The sequence below is a fragment of the Rhinopithecus bieti genome, unplaced genomic scaffold, assembly GCF_001698545.2.
Source record: "Rhinopithecus bieti isolate Rb0 unplaced genomic scaffold, ASM169854v2 scaffold_26424, whole genome shotgun sequence".
In the NCBI taxonomy this organism is placed as follows: Eukaryota; Metazoa; Chordata; class Mammalia; order Primates; family Cercopithecidae; genus Rhinopithecus; species Rhinopithecus bieti.
This window is the reverse complement of record NW_016811744.1, coordinates 111494-130565: the sequence shown is the minus strand read 5'-3', so window position 1 is coordinate 130565 and position 19072 is coordinate 111494. Positions and strand designations below refer to the sequence as shown.

General features: G+C 42.8%; 1 protein-coding gene across 6 annotated transcripts in view; it reads right to left on the bottom strand.

The window, feature by feature from the left end:
* The window catches only part of HECW1 (HECT, C2 and WW domain containing E3 ubiquitin protein ligase 1), a 172902-nt gene that overhangs the window by 56599 nt on the left and 97231 nt on the right, over positions 1-19072 (bottom strand). For all 6 annotated transcript variants that reach the window (XM_017894935.1, XM_017894936.1, XM_017894938.1 and 3 more), the window contains 6 exons: positions 16485-16590; positions 15478-15574; positions 7542-7625; positions 7001-7110; positions 906-1026; positions 31-144 (listed from right to left, as the gene is read on the bottom strand). In XM_017894935.1, the coding sequence (XP_017750424.1) occupies positions 31-144; positions 906-1026; positions 7001-7110; positions 7542-7625; positions 15478-15574; positions 16485-16590 (632 nt within the window). The remainder of the gene's footprint in view (positions 1-30; positions 145-905; positions 1027-7000; positions 7111-7541; positions 7626-15477; positions 15575-16484; positions 16591-19072) is intronic.

Genomic DNA, 19072 nt, shown 5'->3' with positions numbered 1-19072 from the left:
GGTGTCTGCATAAAACTCCTGGTGTCTCACCCCTCCTCTCCAACAAAGGTGACGTAGAGCTTGTTTCGCTGGAGCTCTTTCCGTGAATAGGCCATCACTTGATTGAAGGTTCCCTCCAACAAATGATCCCGGCGAATAATGAGCCTGAGAAGGAGAAGGGGTGGTGAGCGGTGGCCCTCAAGTCAGGATGCTGGACAGGGTTCTAAGTGAGTTGTGAGTGCCCAGGTTTAGGTTCTCACTCCCCAGCCTCTCCAACAAGAGGAAAGAGCAGGATGCAGGTTCCGTCAGTTCATCGAGGGATTATCTGAACATGCTTTTCAAAACATCAGGAGTGCAAGGAAAATGTGTACACTTCTCGTGCACGCCATCATATGGAACTGCTTTTAAGATAGTTCATTTTGATCAACTCATAGGATATCGCTTAAAATTCCTGAGTTTGGGTTCAGCTTTTTAAGATGAAAATAATAAACCCAGAAGGGAAACTATAAACAACATTTTACTTAGACTTCAATTACAAAGTTACCAAGAGTCTTTAAATTTGACTAACGAGTTAAATTTTTTCCCAAGAATAAGTGAAGGGAAATATGAGATTTTTTATTTAGTTCAAGATTCCTTGTTTTCTGAAAAGGTCTACCCTGTGATTTTCTACATGTCTTTGTCTAAAATCTTCTGTTCTTTCTCATTCTCTTTCCCTCTCTTACCTTCTCTTCCTGCCTCCCTTCCAATTTCCTAATGCCCTTTCTTCTTTCCTTCCAGCCTCCCAACTTCCTTCTTCCCCCGCTTCAGACCATAGCCACTACCACACCAGAGTAGCCGATCTCAAAAACAATATTACAAGGGTCTAGGGGAGAAGGGGATAGAAAAATCTACTGTCTGAATTCAGTGCTCAGCACTGGAACACTCACTTAATTTTCCCTGGACCCTGACCAAATCCTTTGGCTTCCAGTTTTCTGTAGAAATTGCGGAGCTTGGCCTCAAAGTCTCTCCGGTAGGGGGAAGGGGCTCTTGCGCTGGCTCTCTGTAAACCTGCAGAGAGAGGCACACAGAGGTCAGCATTTTCTTTTTTCTTCTTTTTCTTCTTCTTCTTCTTCTTCTTTCTCTCCTTTTTTTTTTGAGAAGGAGTCTTGCTCCGTTGCCCAGGCTGGAGTGCAGTGGTGCAATCTCGGCTCACCACAACCTCCACTTCCTGGGTTCAAGCGACTCTCCTACTTCAGCCTCCCGAGTAGCTGGGATTATAGGTGCGTGCCACCACACCTGGCTGATTTTTTTTTTTTTTGTATTTTAGTAGAGACAGGGTTTCACCATGTTGACCAGGCTGGTCTCAAACTCCTGACCTCAGGTGATTCACCCGCCTTGGCCTCCCAAACTGCTGGGATTACAGGTGTGTACTACCACGCCCAGCTAATTTTTGTTAATTTTTGTATTTTTAGTAGAGATGAGCTTTCACTATGTTGGCCAGGCTGGTCTGGAACTCCTGACCTCAAGTGATTCGCCCGCCTAGGCCTCCCAAAGTGCTGGGATTACAGGCATGAGGCCATCACTTTCTGTGGAAGAACAAATACACAAAGTGACAGTAGAGCAAGAGCCCAACAGAGGCACATTATGGCATCTCCATATTCTTCTTCTCCAAGAAGTCCCTTGATTTCCATCACTCTCTCAGTGGCTTTTATAATAAATAGAAATAATATACTAAAGTATAAAAATAATATACTAAATTCATTTATGAGTTCTAATGAGAATAAATATTTATGTCTTCCTCTCTAATTCTTTCAAGTTATACTTCTCTTAAAAGGACCTGCATGAGCATTTTTCTTGGCTTTAATTGTACTTGCATAATCTAAAATAATTAACATAAACTGAACTAAACTTTCCTTGTAAGCTGATACAAGAAGTGATTGAAACTATAATGAGGTAAGTAGGACTTTAGTATATGTGTCCGTCATGCTCCTGTATTGATATTGATGCTCAAATAAACATACCTGTACACAAAGGCTCAGAGCATTTAGGAGTTTATATTAGATTAGAGTTTATATTAGATGACGTTGCATCATAAAAGTAAAGTTTACAATAATAATAATTCGTTAACTCTATGTAGGGGAGAACTTTTGTCTCATTTAGAGAGCTTTGTAAATATGTTACTATATATACCTTTTAATTAAAAAAAGAATGGAAAATTAACATTCTTACCCAAGTTTTAAAGGTGGTCAGAATCAAGGCTTGCCCATTCAATAACCATTTATTAGTTATTTACTATATTCCAGGTACTAAGCTTACAATTTAGAGAAGACTGATGCTGGTAAACTCTCAGAAATGAGTATATAATACAAGTTACAATTATCGTTATCTATGAAGGAAAGAAACCCAGTTCGTTGAGATCACAGAATCTGCTGTGATCTCATCTGCTGCTTGCCCAAGAGTGCCTGATTGCAGAAGTGGGGGAAGCAGACAGGAAGGTTCATCTAGGGATGAAGCTCTGCCAGAGGTGCAAACAAAACGGAGAGGGCCAGGGGAGTTCAGGCTAAGTCTGGGAAGGCATCTCTGGGGACAATCTGAAGAATAAATAGGCACAAATTTATTTGCATGGGTCAAGAAAAGCTTTGCTTTAACTGAGAGAGAAGATGAGCTGGGAGAAGAAGAGCATTCCAGGTGGAAGATCAGCATGTGCAAAGGTCCTGTGGCAGAATGGAAAGTGGTACTCCAGTTTGTCTGTAGCACAGGGTCCAAGGATCAAAGTGGTACAAAAACAAGGCCTGAGAGGTGGGCAGGAGCTGCACGAAACAGGACAAGGTACATTGTTAAGCAATTTTGTTTTATACTAAGTGTAGTAGGAAGCCCTTGCATAACGGCTGACATGATGTCACTTGAATCATAAAAACATCCATCTTCCTGCAGAAGAGAACAAAACCCCAGAGGACCAAGGTGGATTTAAAGAGCTCAAATGGGACTGGGCTGGTGTCAGTGGAGATGAAGCAAAGTGGGCAGAGAGGAGATGTATTTAAGAGGCAATGAATTGGATATAGGTAGTGAGGGAGAGTTGGGTTTCAGATTTCGTAACTGAACGCCCTGCGGTGACATTCACTGAGACGGGGAGTAGTAGAAAAAGAACACATTTGTGGGGGAAGAGTATGAACTTTGTCTTTGATGATAGTCCCTTTGTCTGGAGAGAGACACAGTTTGAGTGGAGAAAAAAGCCTGGGTTTGAGCCTTAAGGATGATAGGAAGCGGAGGATGAGGCTGCGGGAATGGCCAGGGAAGTAGATGAGATGTCTGGAGTGGTGTCCCAGAAGCCAACTGAAGAGGGGATGCTGGGGGACAGCAGCTGGTCATGTTACAGGCTGCTGAAGATTAGGATGGCTGAGAATGGCCTGCCGGATTGGGTGGCCAGAGTTCATGGCAACCTTAGTGAGGACACCTCCTTTCGTGACCTCCAGGTGTGACAGAGAAGATGTGTGCAGGTTTGCTAGTCTTGTGGGTCTGATGGCAGGCCTTTGAGAAAATTTCTGCTGGATGGCTTCAACTTCTCAGTGAAGTAAAACAGGATGTCATTTGCTAGGAGAGAGGAGGGGTGCTAAGGGTTGGAGGCTTTAGGGGAAATGTTTGAAATAATAGTAGAGAAGATAGAAAAAAATGTGCTAGAATTTTCCTTTGGGTTTCCAAGGTTCATGTGAGATGAGAGATGACTAATTTAGAATTAATAATCTGCCTTGTGAGGTGAATTTGCCCAAGAGTACCTGATTGCAGAAGTAGGGGAAGCAGACAGGAAGGTTCATCTAGGGATGAAGCTCTGCCAGAGGGTGCAAACAAAACAGAGAGGGCCAGGGGAGTTCACGGCACTGGCAAGGATGCTACTGAAATGATGAACTGCAGAATCTATGCTGCATCAGGGAAAGACGTTAGAAAGGAAAGGAGAAAAGTCCATGAATCAGGGGCCTTGATGAGGCCAAAAGGTGGTACTAGGGAGAGTAGTGGATCAAGCACATCGGAAGGGAAGAGGAGGTTTGAATTAGTGATTGTGGAGAAGATCACAAGGTCAGGAATGTGATTTTGGGAGTAAGTGGTTGAGGCAGGGGAGGAGAAAGTCATTGCAGACAAAGTCTAGAGACTGGGAAGCCAGGGAACGGAATGAGGGTCCCTGTCGATGTTGAAGTCATCCAGGAGGATGGAAGGACCTGCTTGGAAAGGAGAGGAAGACCACAAGGCGGGGGCCACAGGCCTTGAGAATGAGAAAAAGGTTGGTAGATGACAGTAACTGGGAGAAAGGGAGGGGAGGGATATGGCTGAATGGTAAAAGCAAGGAAGCGTGGGGGGCCCTGCCCACCTGGGCCCCACAACACCTGGGCCTGAGGGAACCAATGGCCATCGCTTGCAAAGAAGTGGTCTTGCTGGAATAGCAGGTTTGGGGATGTACACAGAACTAGAATACAGGTCTGTCAGTGCAAGTATAATTTTCTATCCAGCACATTTCAGTATATTTTATTAATTATGATTTTCACTACCGCTGGTACTGTCACCTGTTCCCATGATGACTGCTGTGCATTTCTCAAATAATTTATGCTTTACAAAGTACTTTGGCAGAAACATCATGATTCACCATCTCCGTAGCACCTGGGTAGATTTCATACAGGTCTAAAAGAATAGGGATTGTAAAGTTTAAAAATCAACATATTTGGATTACATATTCTAGGACCCTGTGGTCAATGCTAGAGAATAAAGAAGTACTTTGACAAAATGAATTGGATGATTACTTAGATTCATGGCATCAGTCATATCTCTATCAGGCAAGTTTATTCCTTTTAGAATATCCAAATAATTCTCATATAGGAAATAACTCTTCATTTACTCTTATTTTTCTATTTGCGGTATGATATCTCTCCCATATAATGATGTTAACATCATAGTCTAGTATCAAAGGCTGTAGACCAAAGCATAGGCACATTATTGGGCTGGGACAATCTCTACAACATGGCAGACCATCATGTGCAGTCCTACAGCTTCTTCAAACTTTTCCCCCAAAACCCTCTACTTTTGTCTTTGCTCCCCAAAAGTAGGTCATCCCGTGATGACCTACAGTCACACGCTGAAAGTGTGTGACTGTACTGATGTTGGCTCTAGCAAAGCTCCTGGTCCTCTTAGGCAAGGGGATCTTAATTATGTTGTGTGTCAGAGGTAGTAAGCATTGCACATTTCCTTAACAATGCTGTTGGTACACTTGTTTGGAGGAAGTGACAACAGGGAGATACAATCTTGAAAACATATTTTAACGACTAGCAAAACTACCTCTAAGAGAGAGTTCTGAATGCTACAACTTGGAGGAACCAGACTAAAAGATACTCTAGTCTGGAGATCTATGGCAGTACTGAATGATATTAACTCTGAGTGTGACATCCCTTCTCAGAGAAAAAGTTCTGTTTCTCTCGGGAATTTCACCACTGGCTTTGAAACCATGCTCCAACTCTGGCCCTAGAGCTTGTGAGATAGGATGTTCCTAGATGTTTCAAACTAATCTCTTTTATTTTAAATGAAACCTACAACGATGTGATAATGCAAGTCAAATACGAATGGAAAAATTCTCCAATATCTGGATCCAGTCTGGAGGTATGGATTTGACCTAAGCTCTTTATCTTGATGAATCCAGAAAATATCTTTTTTTTTCGTTTGTTTGTTTTTTGAGACAGGGTCTTGCTCTGTTGACTAGTGCTTGGAGTGCAATGGCACAATCTCGGTTCACTGCAACTCTGTCTCCCGGGTTCAAGAGATCATATCTTAGCCTCCTGAATAGCTGATACTAAAGGCGTGCACCACCACACCTGGTTAATTTAAATTTTTTTTTTTTTTTGGTAGAGACGTGGTCTCACTATATTGCCCAGGCTGGTCTCAAAGAACTCTTAGCCTCAAGTGATCCGCCCACCTCAGCTTCCCAAAGTGCTGGGATTACAGGCGTGAGCCACTGTGTCTGGCAAAAATATCTTTTATTCACTAAACAGTTCAACATATATATTCCCTCACTTGGAATGGAAAATACCTACAAAGAATTTTTGTACCACAAGTTCATTCTCATACATAAAGAAAATGGGGAATAATTTTGAAATGTGTAAGAAAAGTCTTTGGAATCTTTGTGGAGATATAACAATGGTTCCTAGTAGCTCTATCACCAAAAGTGGTGTGCAGTCGATTCAGAGTCACAAGGCAGAATGTTTCAGAAAGGGCTCTTCCCTTCGACATGCTTGGAGAGTGACTTTGGAATGCAATAGTAATTTAGAACAGGGACAGTAACCTTTTTCTGCAAAGGACCAGAGAGTAAATATTTTAGGCTTTGCAGACCATGTGGTTTCTGTTGCTATTACTCATGTCTGGTGTGAAAGCTAGCATAGAACAGGCATGGCTGGGGTCCAATTACGCTTTATTTATGGACACCGCAATTTAAATTTCATATAGTTTTCATGTGTCATAAAATACTGTCTTAATTTTTTTTTTTCTTTCTTTCTTTTTTTTTTTAGATAGGGTCTCTCTTTGTTGTCCAGGTAGGACTGCAGTGGTGAAATCACAGCTCACTGCAGCCTCAACCTCCTGGACTCAAGGAACCCTCCTGCTTCAGCCTCCCTAGTAGCTGGGACTATAGACACTTGCTACCTCACTTGGCTTATTTTTAATTTTTTTGTAGAGAAGGGGATCTTGCTATGTTGCCCAGGCTGGTCTTTAACTCCTGGGCTCAAATGATCCTTCTGGCTTGGCCTCCCACAGCACTGGGATTACAAGCATGAGACACCTGCCCAGCAAAACTTTTTTTTCCCCAACTATTTCAAACTGTAAATCCCATTCTACTTGGGGGGCATTACAAAAAACAGGCAGCCATTTGTCAAAACCCGATAGAGTGCATTTTCAATTAGGGAATTGGGAAGGCCAAGAGAAAGAACACACACATACAGTTGCCTTTCATTCACCTTCACTGGAGGAAACACATGGCCACTTAACAGGAGCTATTAGGCCAGATTCCTGTTACCTGGGGAGTTCTGAGGTGAAGAACAGGGTGAACATCGAGGAGAGAAGCTATACCCAGGGTGGAAGGCAGCCTGCAGGGGGACGTAGGACATAATCTCTTCTTCAAAGAGACTGCAAATGAGAAAAAAAAAAAAAGAAAGAAAGAAAAGAAAAGTCAGTTTTACGTCCCTGAGAAAGTGTTCATGAATTGGGGCAGCAGCAGTTACAGTTCTCACAAAGCAACCAAAGCAGTTTGATTTAAATGTAGTATAGAAAGATGGGTACAACCCGCTTGCAAATTCTCAGTGTTGTTTTAAACCCTGATTAATCCTACAACAACGTCTCCATCAAGTACTTTATGCAGCTCTTGCTACCTCAGTTGGCAAATCTAAGGACTGTGATGGACACGGGTACAAGGGTGGGGTCCCATTTGCGTTGCAGTTACTAGAATCCTCTAGAACAAGTGGTGAGTGTTTCAGTCTAGGCCATTTTCAGGGTGGTCGTGACGGAGGAGAGCTGGCCAGGGAAGCTTTTCCAGAAGGATTTCAGGCCTAGCCCCTTACCTCAGCAAAATGACCAGATCCGCATCACAGGACAACTTCTCAAGCCCGTGATTACCCTCAGTCCGAATGTAATGGATTTTCTCCCTGAATCATGTGAGAAAGAAGAGAAAAATTAGACGCCAACACATAAGCTCAGGAATACATCTTCTTCAGATCTCTTATTTCCTCTTCCAATACTGCTGAATAGCAATGTCCTAATGTCCCATGTATTTTGCAGAATTCTAAGCTCGTATCACAGGCTCTCAGGAAGCTCTATAATGGATGGCTTTTCTACAGACTTGCACAGGTACAGAAGCTGAGGAACACAGCAAAGTTAGGTCCTCAGGTAGCTAAGACAGTCAGGAGCAGAGCTAGGTAAGAGACGGCTCCTGAAAGACTGTTCTGGGGCCCGGCACAGTGGTTCACGCTTGTAATCCCAGCACTTTGGGAGGCCAAGGTGGGCGGATCACGAGGTCACGAGTTTGAGAGCAGCCTGAGAAATAATGGTGAAACCCCGTCTCCACTAACAATATAAAAATTAGCCAGGCGTGGTGGTGCCTGCCTGTAAGCCCAGCTACTCAGGATGCTGAGGCAGGAGAATTGCTTGAACCCGGAAGGCGGAGGTTGCAGTGAACTGAGATCATGCCACTGCACTCCAGCCTGGGTGACAGAGTGCGACTTCATCTCAAAAAAAAAAAAAAGACTGTTCTGGGCTCATGTCATGTTGGAAGCCATGGGAAGAAAGAGTGAGCTGGCGGGTAGGTGTCTCTTGAGAAATCTTGTGCCTGATGGAAAATTTATAATGCCACATTGGGCACAGAGGGGGCCCGGCCCCAAGAACCAAGAACAGTCTCCTAGGTCAGTCAAGGCACAGGCATCAATTTTGTCTCTGTTAGCTACAACTTCATTTATTCTGATCCTTTTAGACACCCTCCAACTCCAACTCGGCAAATTGTTTCAAGTAAGTCTATGGATAAGTAGGAGTTTTTGGATCAAATTAACTTTTTAATTTGCTTCCCTGATGTTATTTAAATATTACAAACACCATATCCAGAATCTTTCTATTGTATGCACGCTTCAAAGGAGTTAATATTTTTTGCCTTTTTTGAAGAGATGCAGCAGAAATCAGGGAAAATAAAGGATCTGTTTCTTAAAAATCTTTAACTTTTTCTTTTTTTGTTTAATTTTTACTTGGAGGTAATTTAGAGCAGAGTCATGTGTAATTATAAGAAATAAACAGACAGATCCTGTATACCCCTCACTCAGTTTCTCCCAGTGGTAAAAGATGGATGATTTTCTTTTCTTCTGTTTTTTTTCTTTCCTTTTTTTTTTTTTTTTTTTTTTTGAGACAGAGTCTTGCTGTGTTGCCCAGGCTGGAGGCAGTGGTGCAATCTCAGCTCACTGCAACCTCTGCCTCCTGAGTTCAAACGATTTTTGTGCCTTAGCTTCCTGAGTAGCTGGGATTATAGGCGTGCACTACCACACCCAGCTAGCTTTTTGTATTTTCTTTAAAAAAAAATTATTTTTTTTGAGACAGGGTCTCACTCTGTCGCTCAGTCTGCAGTGCAGTGGCCTGTTCATGGCTCACTGAAGCCCCAACCTCCCAAGGCTCCAGTGATCCTCCTGCCTCAGTCCCCCCATGTAGCTGGGACTACAAACACACACCACTGGGCTCGGCTAATTTTTGTATTTTTAGTAGAGACAGGGTTTCACCATGTTGCCCAGGCTGGTCTCGAACTCCTGGGCTCAAGAGATCCGACCGCCTCAGCCTTCCAAAGTGCTGGCATTACAGGCATTAGCCACTGCGCCTGGCCCGAAAGATGAATGATTAAAAAAAATACATATATTTTCCAAAATACTGCAGATACAACTTTTTCCTCTCTTTGATTATATTAATATGAATCCAAATCTTCACCATAACTTAGAGATTTTCAGGCAAAAAACAGACTCAATTTGACCTTTTGGTATGGAGATCTTTTGAGAAGGATTCTCACTCTGTCGCCCAGGCTGGAGTGCAGTGGCTGGATCTCAGCTCACTGCAAGCTCTGCCTCCTGGGTTTACGCCATTCTCCTGCCTCAGCCTCCTGAGTAGCTGTGACTACAGGCGCCCGCCACCTCGCCTGGCTAGTTTTTTGTATTTTTTTAGTAGAGACAGGGTTTCACTGTGTTAGCCAGGATGGTCTCGATCTCCTGACCTCATGATCCACCCATCTCGGCCTCCCAGAGTGCTGGGATTACAGGCTTGAGCCACTGCGCCCGGCTGGAGATCTCTTTTTTTTAAGGCAAGGGAAGATTTTGAGCCTCTACAAAGATAGACAGAATGGGATTAAACAGGGAAATGCACTCTGATCCAACTTCAGTGCAGGTGAAGCACTGTTGCAGGAAATAGCATCATCAGAACCTAGGGGGTGTTCACAGTGGCTTCTTTGATGGGGGTTTGAAAAAGGGAGCAGCACTGTCCACATGTCATTCAGCAGGGAACGTGTGGAAGCCCAGCCAAGAGAACAGAACATCCCCACCCCTCTTGTCACCTTCTTCTCCCTCTGCCTATGTCCTTGACCCCAGCCCTGGGCTTTCTCCTCCAAATCCTCATAGCCCTGTTGTTTGGAAGATGCTCTTGAATCGTCTCTAATTTAATGACTTTGGCCTTATGAATGACCTCAAATTTATACGCTCTGCCAATGATAATGCCCCCTGGGCAGGTTATCCTCCTGCCCCAAGGGATCCACATCTGGTTAAGCCCCTGGCCTCCCTTCCTGGAGGAAAAAGAAGCCCAAAGAGGGCCATCTCCACTAAAGCAGCAAAGTGCAGTCCCCAGTTTAGAAAGTGCCACCTACTGCAGTGGTTCTATCGTGGCACCACCGTATGGACCACATCCAGGTGTCTGAATGCTAAGCACACTTTTCTGAGAGTTTTGGTGGCTCTCCATCAGACATTATATTCTCTGTCATGTGTAGCAACATTTCATGCAGAGCCAGTGGTGTGAGGGAGCTCCAGATGCCCCTGGGACTTCATCCCAAAGTGCACTGAAAACTGAGGAAGACATCTGAGGGTGAGAATGCCGGCTGTCTCTCCTACATATATCCCTTGACCATCAGGAGAACTCCAGAGCCCACTTTCCCTGGAGCTCAGGACAGGACAGGCGCCTGCCTCCTTGACATCCTGACATTTGAAGCCACTTGTGGCTTCAACGACCTCAAAACTCAATATCCAAAATGAAATTCTTGACGTTCTTCCTCTCTTCAAGCCAGTTCCTCCTCTACTCTTTCCCATCTCAGTAAATGACACCATTATCCACTCACCTGTGCAAGCCCCACATTTGGCTGTCATTCTTAATTGCTCTCTTCTCCTCACCCACCATGTTCAAGCTGTCATCAGCTCCTGTTGTTTTTGCATCCACAGTATCACTCCAAACTGCTCCCTCCTCTTCATCCATATTTTCCCATTATCCACACAACCATCATCTCTCACGTGGATGAATATAATAGTCTCCTGCATAGCCCCTGTTCCATCTTATGCCCCTCCCCAGCCTATCTTTTCCCCACAAACCTGCCCAAACATTGCATCTGTGTTTTTTAACGACCACAGCTGCAATCATATTTCATCGGTGGTCATGAAAAACAGACAAAAAAGGTCATGAAAAAGCAGCTGTGGTCGTTAAAAACACAGATGCAATCCTATTTCTTTCCAGCAGAAAACTTCTCAATCACTTCTCAAATAGAATTGCAATTCAAATAAAATATTTCCTGTTGGTGATAGGGCCTCCCTCTCCAACTTCACCACAGTAGGTCTTGCCTATCCTCCCAATCTACCCCTGGGCCACACTAGCTTTCTTTCATTCTTCACCTAGGTCTAAGCTTTTCCTGCCTCAGGGCCTTTGCATACTCTCTCCCTGACCTCTACTTTGCATCGCAAGGGACTATGCCTTCTCATCCTTTACATTTCAGCTTAAGCACCACCTACTTGGAAAAGCCTTCTCTGCGTTCTGTTTAGGATGTAAGTACTCTTCCTTTGTACCAGTATATTCTTCACTATTGCTGAATTCTAATCATGTTCATGGCACTTAACATATTATGTAGCTGTATATTTGGCTTAAAAAAGCAAACCCCAAACTTGTCTATTATCTGTCTCCCTCCATGGATTGCAAATTCATTGAGAATTTACATGTCTGTTTTGCTTGCTACTGCATACATAGCCCTGGGTCAATCCTGATTCAGATGAGTGACACAATCAAAGCACCAGTTGAAGGACCGCCTCCATGCCCCTTAAAGATAACAGATGCCATTAACCTCTGGGTGTTCTGGCTCCATCCCCTTCTCTACATGTGGCTTCCTGCCTTTCACTGCAAGTCACTGCTGTCAACCGGACAGTTTTCTAAATACTCAAACCCAGCAACTGGCTTTGTGGACCCAAGACAGAGACTCCATGACTCCCTGAGAACAGCAATGGCTGAACAGAGGTCACCATCTGCTCTTGGGGACCACAGAGGAAGCCATGAGTTCTTCCGGGTGGGGTCCTGAGGAGAGTGGTATTCTCTTCAACTCCTGAACCTTCCAAGTGGATCTGACTCACCCTGACATGGTACTCAGGGGCAGGTGGAGGCCTCATCATAGAGAGCAGGGCCCGGCTTCCTGCATCTCTTAAGCTTGACCTCCTGAAGAACAAGTTCTTGCTCTTTTCTTTCTGCTTTTTAAATTCTATCATCACATAGTCTAGTTTCTGATAGTCATTGTGAGCCTTCTGTTTTTGATGAAATATTTGGGTTCTCAACCTGGGTCCACAGTTTCTTTAGGGTCCATTAACTATTTGAAATTATATTCAGAGGTTTATATTTATATGTGGAGGAGAGTCCAAAAGAGCTTCCATCTGCATCTCAAAGGAGTCCATAACCTTCAAATAGGTTATTAGTTTCTATACTAGATAATTTCCAAGTTGTTTTTCCAATTCCAATGTGGCCCGATTTCAAGTTACCCCAGCTCTGCAAAATCATAAGTGTACAATCCCATATTGCAACAAAACATTTAAAGTTTCTTGGATTTTGTTATAATGTGATATATGATAGGGCTGAAAACAGTTTACTGCCCTTTGGAAATATATTCCCCTCATTTATATAGGGAATTACTTAAAAAAAAAACTTTTCTAATGATTAAAATGAGACTTTTGTGTCTTTGGTGAGTTGAAATTCTTCCAAAAAGCAAGTAGTGAACTCACTACTTAGTGGTAGAATCAGTAATGTAAAGAATGTTCAAGAACAACCATGTGCCAAAAACCCTTAAAATAATACAACTCCCCTGGAAATCCCTTGAAAATTCCCTTAGGTTGTTAGGTGAGTCAAAGAGCAGTCCATGAATGAACGACCCAGGTGGTTGAATACGACCCTGTCTTCTGCAGCAGTACAGTAATGAAACTTGGGGAGAGAATTCTTAAGAGTTGAACATAAATGAAAGTGACCATTCATCATGCTAAAGATCATTGGTTCATGCTAAAGATCTTTCATTCACTCTAAAAGTAATTGGTGTTTCCTATTTTCAAAGTAGAGGACCCGGTTCTAAGGGGCAGAGTGGGCACAAAGACAAGGAAGAGAAAGGCCTTGCTCTAAAGAGCTTAGAGTGCTATAGGGAGACACAAGCAAATGGCAGAATACGAGAGATCTAAAAATATCTTTGAGGCACAAAAAACATGCTATCAAAGCAGGACAAAAGAAATACTAGGAAACCATCATTCTCAGCAAACTAACGTAAGAACAGAAAACCAAACACTGCATGTTCTCACTCATAAGTGGGAGCTGAACAATGAGAACACATGGACACAGGGAGGGGAACATCACACACCAGGGCCTGTCGGGGGATAGGGGGCCAGGGGAGGGATAGCATTAGGAGAAATACCTAATGTAGATGACGGGTTGATGGGTGCAGCAAACCACCGTGGCACATATATACCTATGTAACAAACTAGTACGTTCTTCACATTTATCCCAGAACATAAAAGTATAATAAAAAAATTAAAAACAAACAGACAAACAAAAAAACCAAAAAAACCACACAAATGCCATGGCAACATCAGGAAGTTCCCACCCCTGCCAAAGAAAAGAAATACTAAAGCCTGCCTAGATCACCAAATTTTTGCTTTTGATGTGAGCCTTTAAAATGGGATGAGACGTCCTTAACAGGGAAGTCATTCCCGGAAAGACAAAGGCAGGAGGGTACACAGCCTGTGTGGTGGAGGTGGAATACCCTGGAAGGAAAAGCTTAGCACAGGATGGACAGTTAGGTTAGGGCCAGACTTTGGAGACCATGGACACTGTGCTTAGAAATCTTGACTTTAGGCTGGGTGAGGTGGCTAACATCTGTAATCCCAGTACTTTGGGAGGCTGAAATGGGTGGATCCCTTGAGGTCAGGAGTTTGAGACCAGCCTGACCAACATGGTGGAAACCCCATCTCTACTAAAAATACAAAAATTAGCAAAATTTTGCTGGGCGTGGTGGCAGATGCCTGTAGTCCCCGTTACTCAAGAGGCTGAGGCTCAGGAATTGCTTGAACCTGGGAGGCGGAGGTTGCAGTAAGCTGAGATTGTACCACCTCACTTCAGCCCAGGCAACAGAGCAAGACTCTGTCTCAAAAACAAAAAAATCTTGACTTTATTTCATATGTGATGGAAACCATGAAAGCTTTTTTGAAGGATAGGGAGGACATGATTTAATCTATGCTTTAAGTAGGCCACTTGGTTATGATAGGGTGATAGGGAATATTTTAGGAGAAACCCCTGTATGGTCCAGAAGAGAAACGATGAGAACCTAAACTTGAACCATGGCAGGGAGAAGAGAAAATGAGTATGGAGGAGAGAGTATGAGGAGGGGAATGTTTAGATGTGGAGGTGGAAGAAGAGGGAGGAGAGGCGATCAGGGACAGCTGGGAGGGTAGTGGCTCTAATTTACAGAGTGAAAATACAGGGAAAAGAGGTGTCAAAGAGGGGGTGCTGGAGGGGAAAGAACGGTGAATGATCCATTCTGGCAGAGTGGCAAGGGTTGAAAAGCAAAGAGTCTACTTGAAGTTGTTAGTGATTCCCCGAGGAAGTCAGAGTAGGGTATTGCAGGTATCAGCCCCATTCACAAGACTGCACCACATGGGCAGGGAAGAATGAAATGCAGCCATTGCTGGGATTCTCGCTTGCCCTGCCTTAACCTTTACACATCCTCATGTAAGTATCGCAACCATGCCCACTTTGTGACCTCCATTTGGGAGATTAAGGGCAGAGGGTTGAATAACACACCTCCATCAATAGTCCCTACCTGTTGGAGTAAGAATTCAAATGTCAAAGGGATGTGCTCTTAACCCCCATGCCTCTCCAGTTTTTGGAATGTTGGAGAGTAAACCAAAGCAAAAAGATGTTTGAATATTTTGGTGAGAAAGCAGGATTTAAGTTCGGGGAATATTTTCTCTTTTTATCATTTTAGATCGCTATCCCTTCCACATGAAGTGATTCAGAGTTTCAGGGGCACTTGTTCAAAAATGACCCTGATGAAGAATAAGATGTAAGTAGTTAGAACACACAGGAAACATTTTGCTTGCTTGTTTATTTTCGAACATGACCACTCGATATTTGGTTTACCATTCAACAATTATATTTCAAAACTAACAGTAATTTATATGGTGCTGTACATAAATAATTTTTTAATGGAAGTTATTTTGTTTCCTTCCTGTCCTTCCCTCCAAGTCAATGGAAATCATTTCAGTACCATATAAATGATATGTAATCTGATAATATGGCCGTCTCTGATGATGCCATTTCCCAGAATACAGGAACCCCGAACCCTTCATCTTGAGGATTCAAGTTCTCATTTAAATGCACACATAGAATGCATAATAAGCTTCTGCTCTTTCTCCACAGAGGTGTTTTCCCACCAGGAAAAATGGCTGGAAAGACCTAGAGTTCCAGGGAGTGAGGGGCGAGGCTTACCTGAGTGTGTGGTTTCTTGCTAAGCTTGGCTGACGCTCTTGCAGCATTTCAAAAATGTTTGGCTGGCGAAGAAATGCCACAATCTTGTCATTATATGCTGAAACAGACAAAAGCATAGAGTTGTGGTTGAGTCTGCAGCCCAGAGATAATCACTCTGATGATTGGAAAATGGCTGCTTGATACCAGGATTAATGAAGGCGTTTGAAGGGCAGGCAGCATACTCATCAAAAAAATGCAAGCTCTTGAGAGTTTTTAAAATGTGACATAATAGCATTATAATTTTTTAAGGGATCAAACTAAAAGTGAACCAGATCTATGTTAATCGTCCTTAACGCTCCAGGATCTTTACTGGGTATTAATGCATCTCTGCATGAACAGGTAAAGGAGAACAAAATAGCTCTCCCATAAGAAGAGTTCTCCTCTCTTCCTTCTAACTTTTCTTGATCATTTTGCCATAGTTATGGTAAAAGATTCTTTATGAGTGCAAAGAAATCCATGTGCTGATTTCCCAGTAGTGATAATGGAAACACCTTTTAGATGCTCTCATTTCATTTTCCTTGATACAAGTGGCATATATTTTGGAAAGAGGTGGCTGAAGTTAGGAATGGAGACTGCAAACTTTACGCCATATATACGTGGAAAGAGAGGTATACATTAAAAACTGTCTAGCAACAGTAAAATTCACCTCCCTCATTTAAACCATGCTCTTGTGCATGCGGTTAACAAATCACTGAACAGAATAAGGAAGAAAGGAACTAAGAGTTTGGGAAAGAATAGTAAAGAGAGGGAGGGGAACAGAGAGATGAGGAGGAAGGGAGAGGGAAAAAGGACAGAGGGGAGAATGGGAGCAGGGGTCGGGGAGTGCACTATATCCTAAAAGAGGAGAAAGGAAACGCAGAATGTTGAGTAGTAAAGGCTTCATGACAAAAACCAGAAAAACAAACAAAAAATCAAGGCTAGGTGTTGGTATTCTGTGAGCCCCTGGCTCAAAGAACCATGATACATACCCAGTGGCAATGACTCATGTTGATGTTGGCTTCGAATAGCAGCTACTAAACTGTGTCCTGGCCTGGCCAGTAAAGAGGCTCCTCTGTTTCTAGAAACTTCTGAGGCCTAATTTTAGAATAAAAGCACAAGCATTAGAAATTTGTATCAGTTTCAGTTGTCTTTTGATACCAATTTTTCAACCTAAGGGGTAAAAGATTCTGAAGTCACCTAGGTTAAAAAAGTAATAAAGTGATGGAAAAGAAAGCATACAAAAGTGTCTAAGCAGAGTTGATGATGCGCTATACTATGGTTAAGAAAGCAATCTGGCTCATGCCTGTAATCCGCGCACTTGGGGAGGCTAAGACTGGTAGATAATGAGGTCAGGAGTTTGAGACCAGCCTGGCCAACATAGTGAAACCCCGTCTCTACTAAAAAATACAAAACTTAGCCAGGTGTGGTGGCAGGTGCCTGTCATTCCAGCTACTTGGGAAGCTGAGGCAGAAGAATTGCTTGAACCTGGAAAATAGAGGTTGCAGTGAGCTGAGATCACTCTAGCCTGGGCGACAGAGCAAGGCTCTGTCTCAAAAAAAAAAAAAAAAAAAAAGTAAATCATGCCAAAGTCATGAATATTAATCAAATTAATACACTGAATGGCCCAAGAAACATTTCTCATCATAAATCTGTTAAAGGGAGATAAATTCCAGATAAATATTATTGGTAAGGTAGGCCTATAACTTGACAACAGGTAGCATTGAACTTCAGTACTGAATGTATAATGGACTTCTTGTTGAAATAGTATTGATTACATTCATTCTTTGTTGAATGCCTGTTATTGCATTCACTGTGCTTGCTTCTGTTCACATAGCATCTTACATATCCTAACAAATTCTGCAAAATAAGCATTATTAAGCAAAATTTACAAACAGGGAATCTGAGGATCCAGGAAAAGTAAGGTTTCCCCAGATTTACAACCATTAGAGAGGTAACCAGGGTTCTAATACTTGACTGCAAAGAATGTATTTACTCCTTCCATGCGGCCTGCCTGCTTCCAATATCTTGGTTCTGCTTAAGCATTTTGACAAAACTTCAGAGATAAATAACTTGCTTAGCCTAAAGTTGACACTTGTGATGATTAACTTTAAACCAAATTAGCTCAATTTTGCCAGTGTGGTGGCTCACACCTGTAATCCCAGCACTTTGGGAGGCTGAGGCGGGTGGATCACTTGAGGACCAGAGTTGGAGACTGGCCAACATGGTGAAACCCCATTTCCACTAAAATTCCAAAAATGAGCTAGGCATGGTGGCGCATGCCTGTAATCCTGGCTACTCGGAAGGCTGAGGCACAAGAATCCCTTGAACCCGGGAAGCAGAGATTGCAGTGAACCGAGATTACACCATTGCACTCCAGCCTGGGCGACACAGCAAGACTCTATCTCAAAAACAAAACAAAACAAAAAAAACTAACTTAGCTCAATTTTAAATTTTATAAGTTTAAAAACATCACCTTTGTAAAAGGTGAAAGAAAAGTTTGCTGATCAATAAACTATGCAGTTCTAGAACATGATAATGGACATTCTCACTATGATTCTACATACATTTTGTTTTTTAAGACTTTCGCAGAGAAAGATGTTAAAATCTATAGAGGCACTATAGATTTTCCACATTGCAGTACATTCACCAGATATATGGGATTGAATGTAGAGTGTAACTCATCCTATGATATTTGGCAAAGTATGCTAAAATAGGCTTTAAAATAGTTAAGAATTTTGAAGTGTTAAAGACTTTAGACAAAGTAAATTTACAGAGTTTAATTGAGCAAAGAACAGTGTGAGAAGGGGGTGGTCCTCACTCAGAACCAGAACCAGAAAGGGCGGAGAGAGCACCATTCTGCAACCATGGGCAGGCAGCATTTATGGAGGGGGAATGGGAGCGTGGTACAGAAGCAGCTGGACTGGTTACAGCTCAGCGTTTGCCTTATTTGAACATGGTCTGATCAGTTAGCCACCTGCGATTGACCGAAGCTTGGCTGTTGTGACTGGCTGAGACTCAACCTTTTGTTGCCAAAGTATATTCCCAAATTAGGCTTTCAGTTAATTCATGTCCCAAGTGAGGTGGCAATCCATTACGTAACGACTCAAAAGTATGAAGGCATCCTCAAGCCAAGTTTAATTTCATGTAACAGATGATAATTTTGTAAGACACTTAGAAAGAGTTCAAACATCCAGATTAAAAAAAAGGAAAGACAATTCTCCCTTTGAGACCAGCATAAAACTCACTCACACAGAATTCAGGAAGGTGATGAGGACTGGTGCTACAAAGTCTAGACAAGTCAATTCCAAAACGGCCACTTAAGAATAGGCCATGTGCGATACTGCAGATCATAATGTAAGGCAAATTACTTAATGATCCCTAACGAAAAACACAGGCATTGCTGATTTTCCTTTGGTTCCCACTTCCATACTCCACACCCAAGGATAACATCCTTTGTATGCAGACAGGGGCCACCAGTACATCCTTTGTATGCAGACAGGGGCCACCAGTTCACTCTCTGTATGTGGTAGTCTTTGCTGCTCTTGTGGAAGTTGGGTAGAGATGCAGATGCATCTGT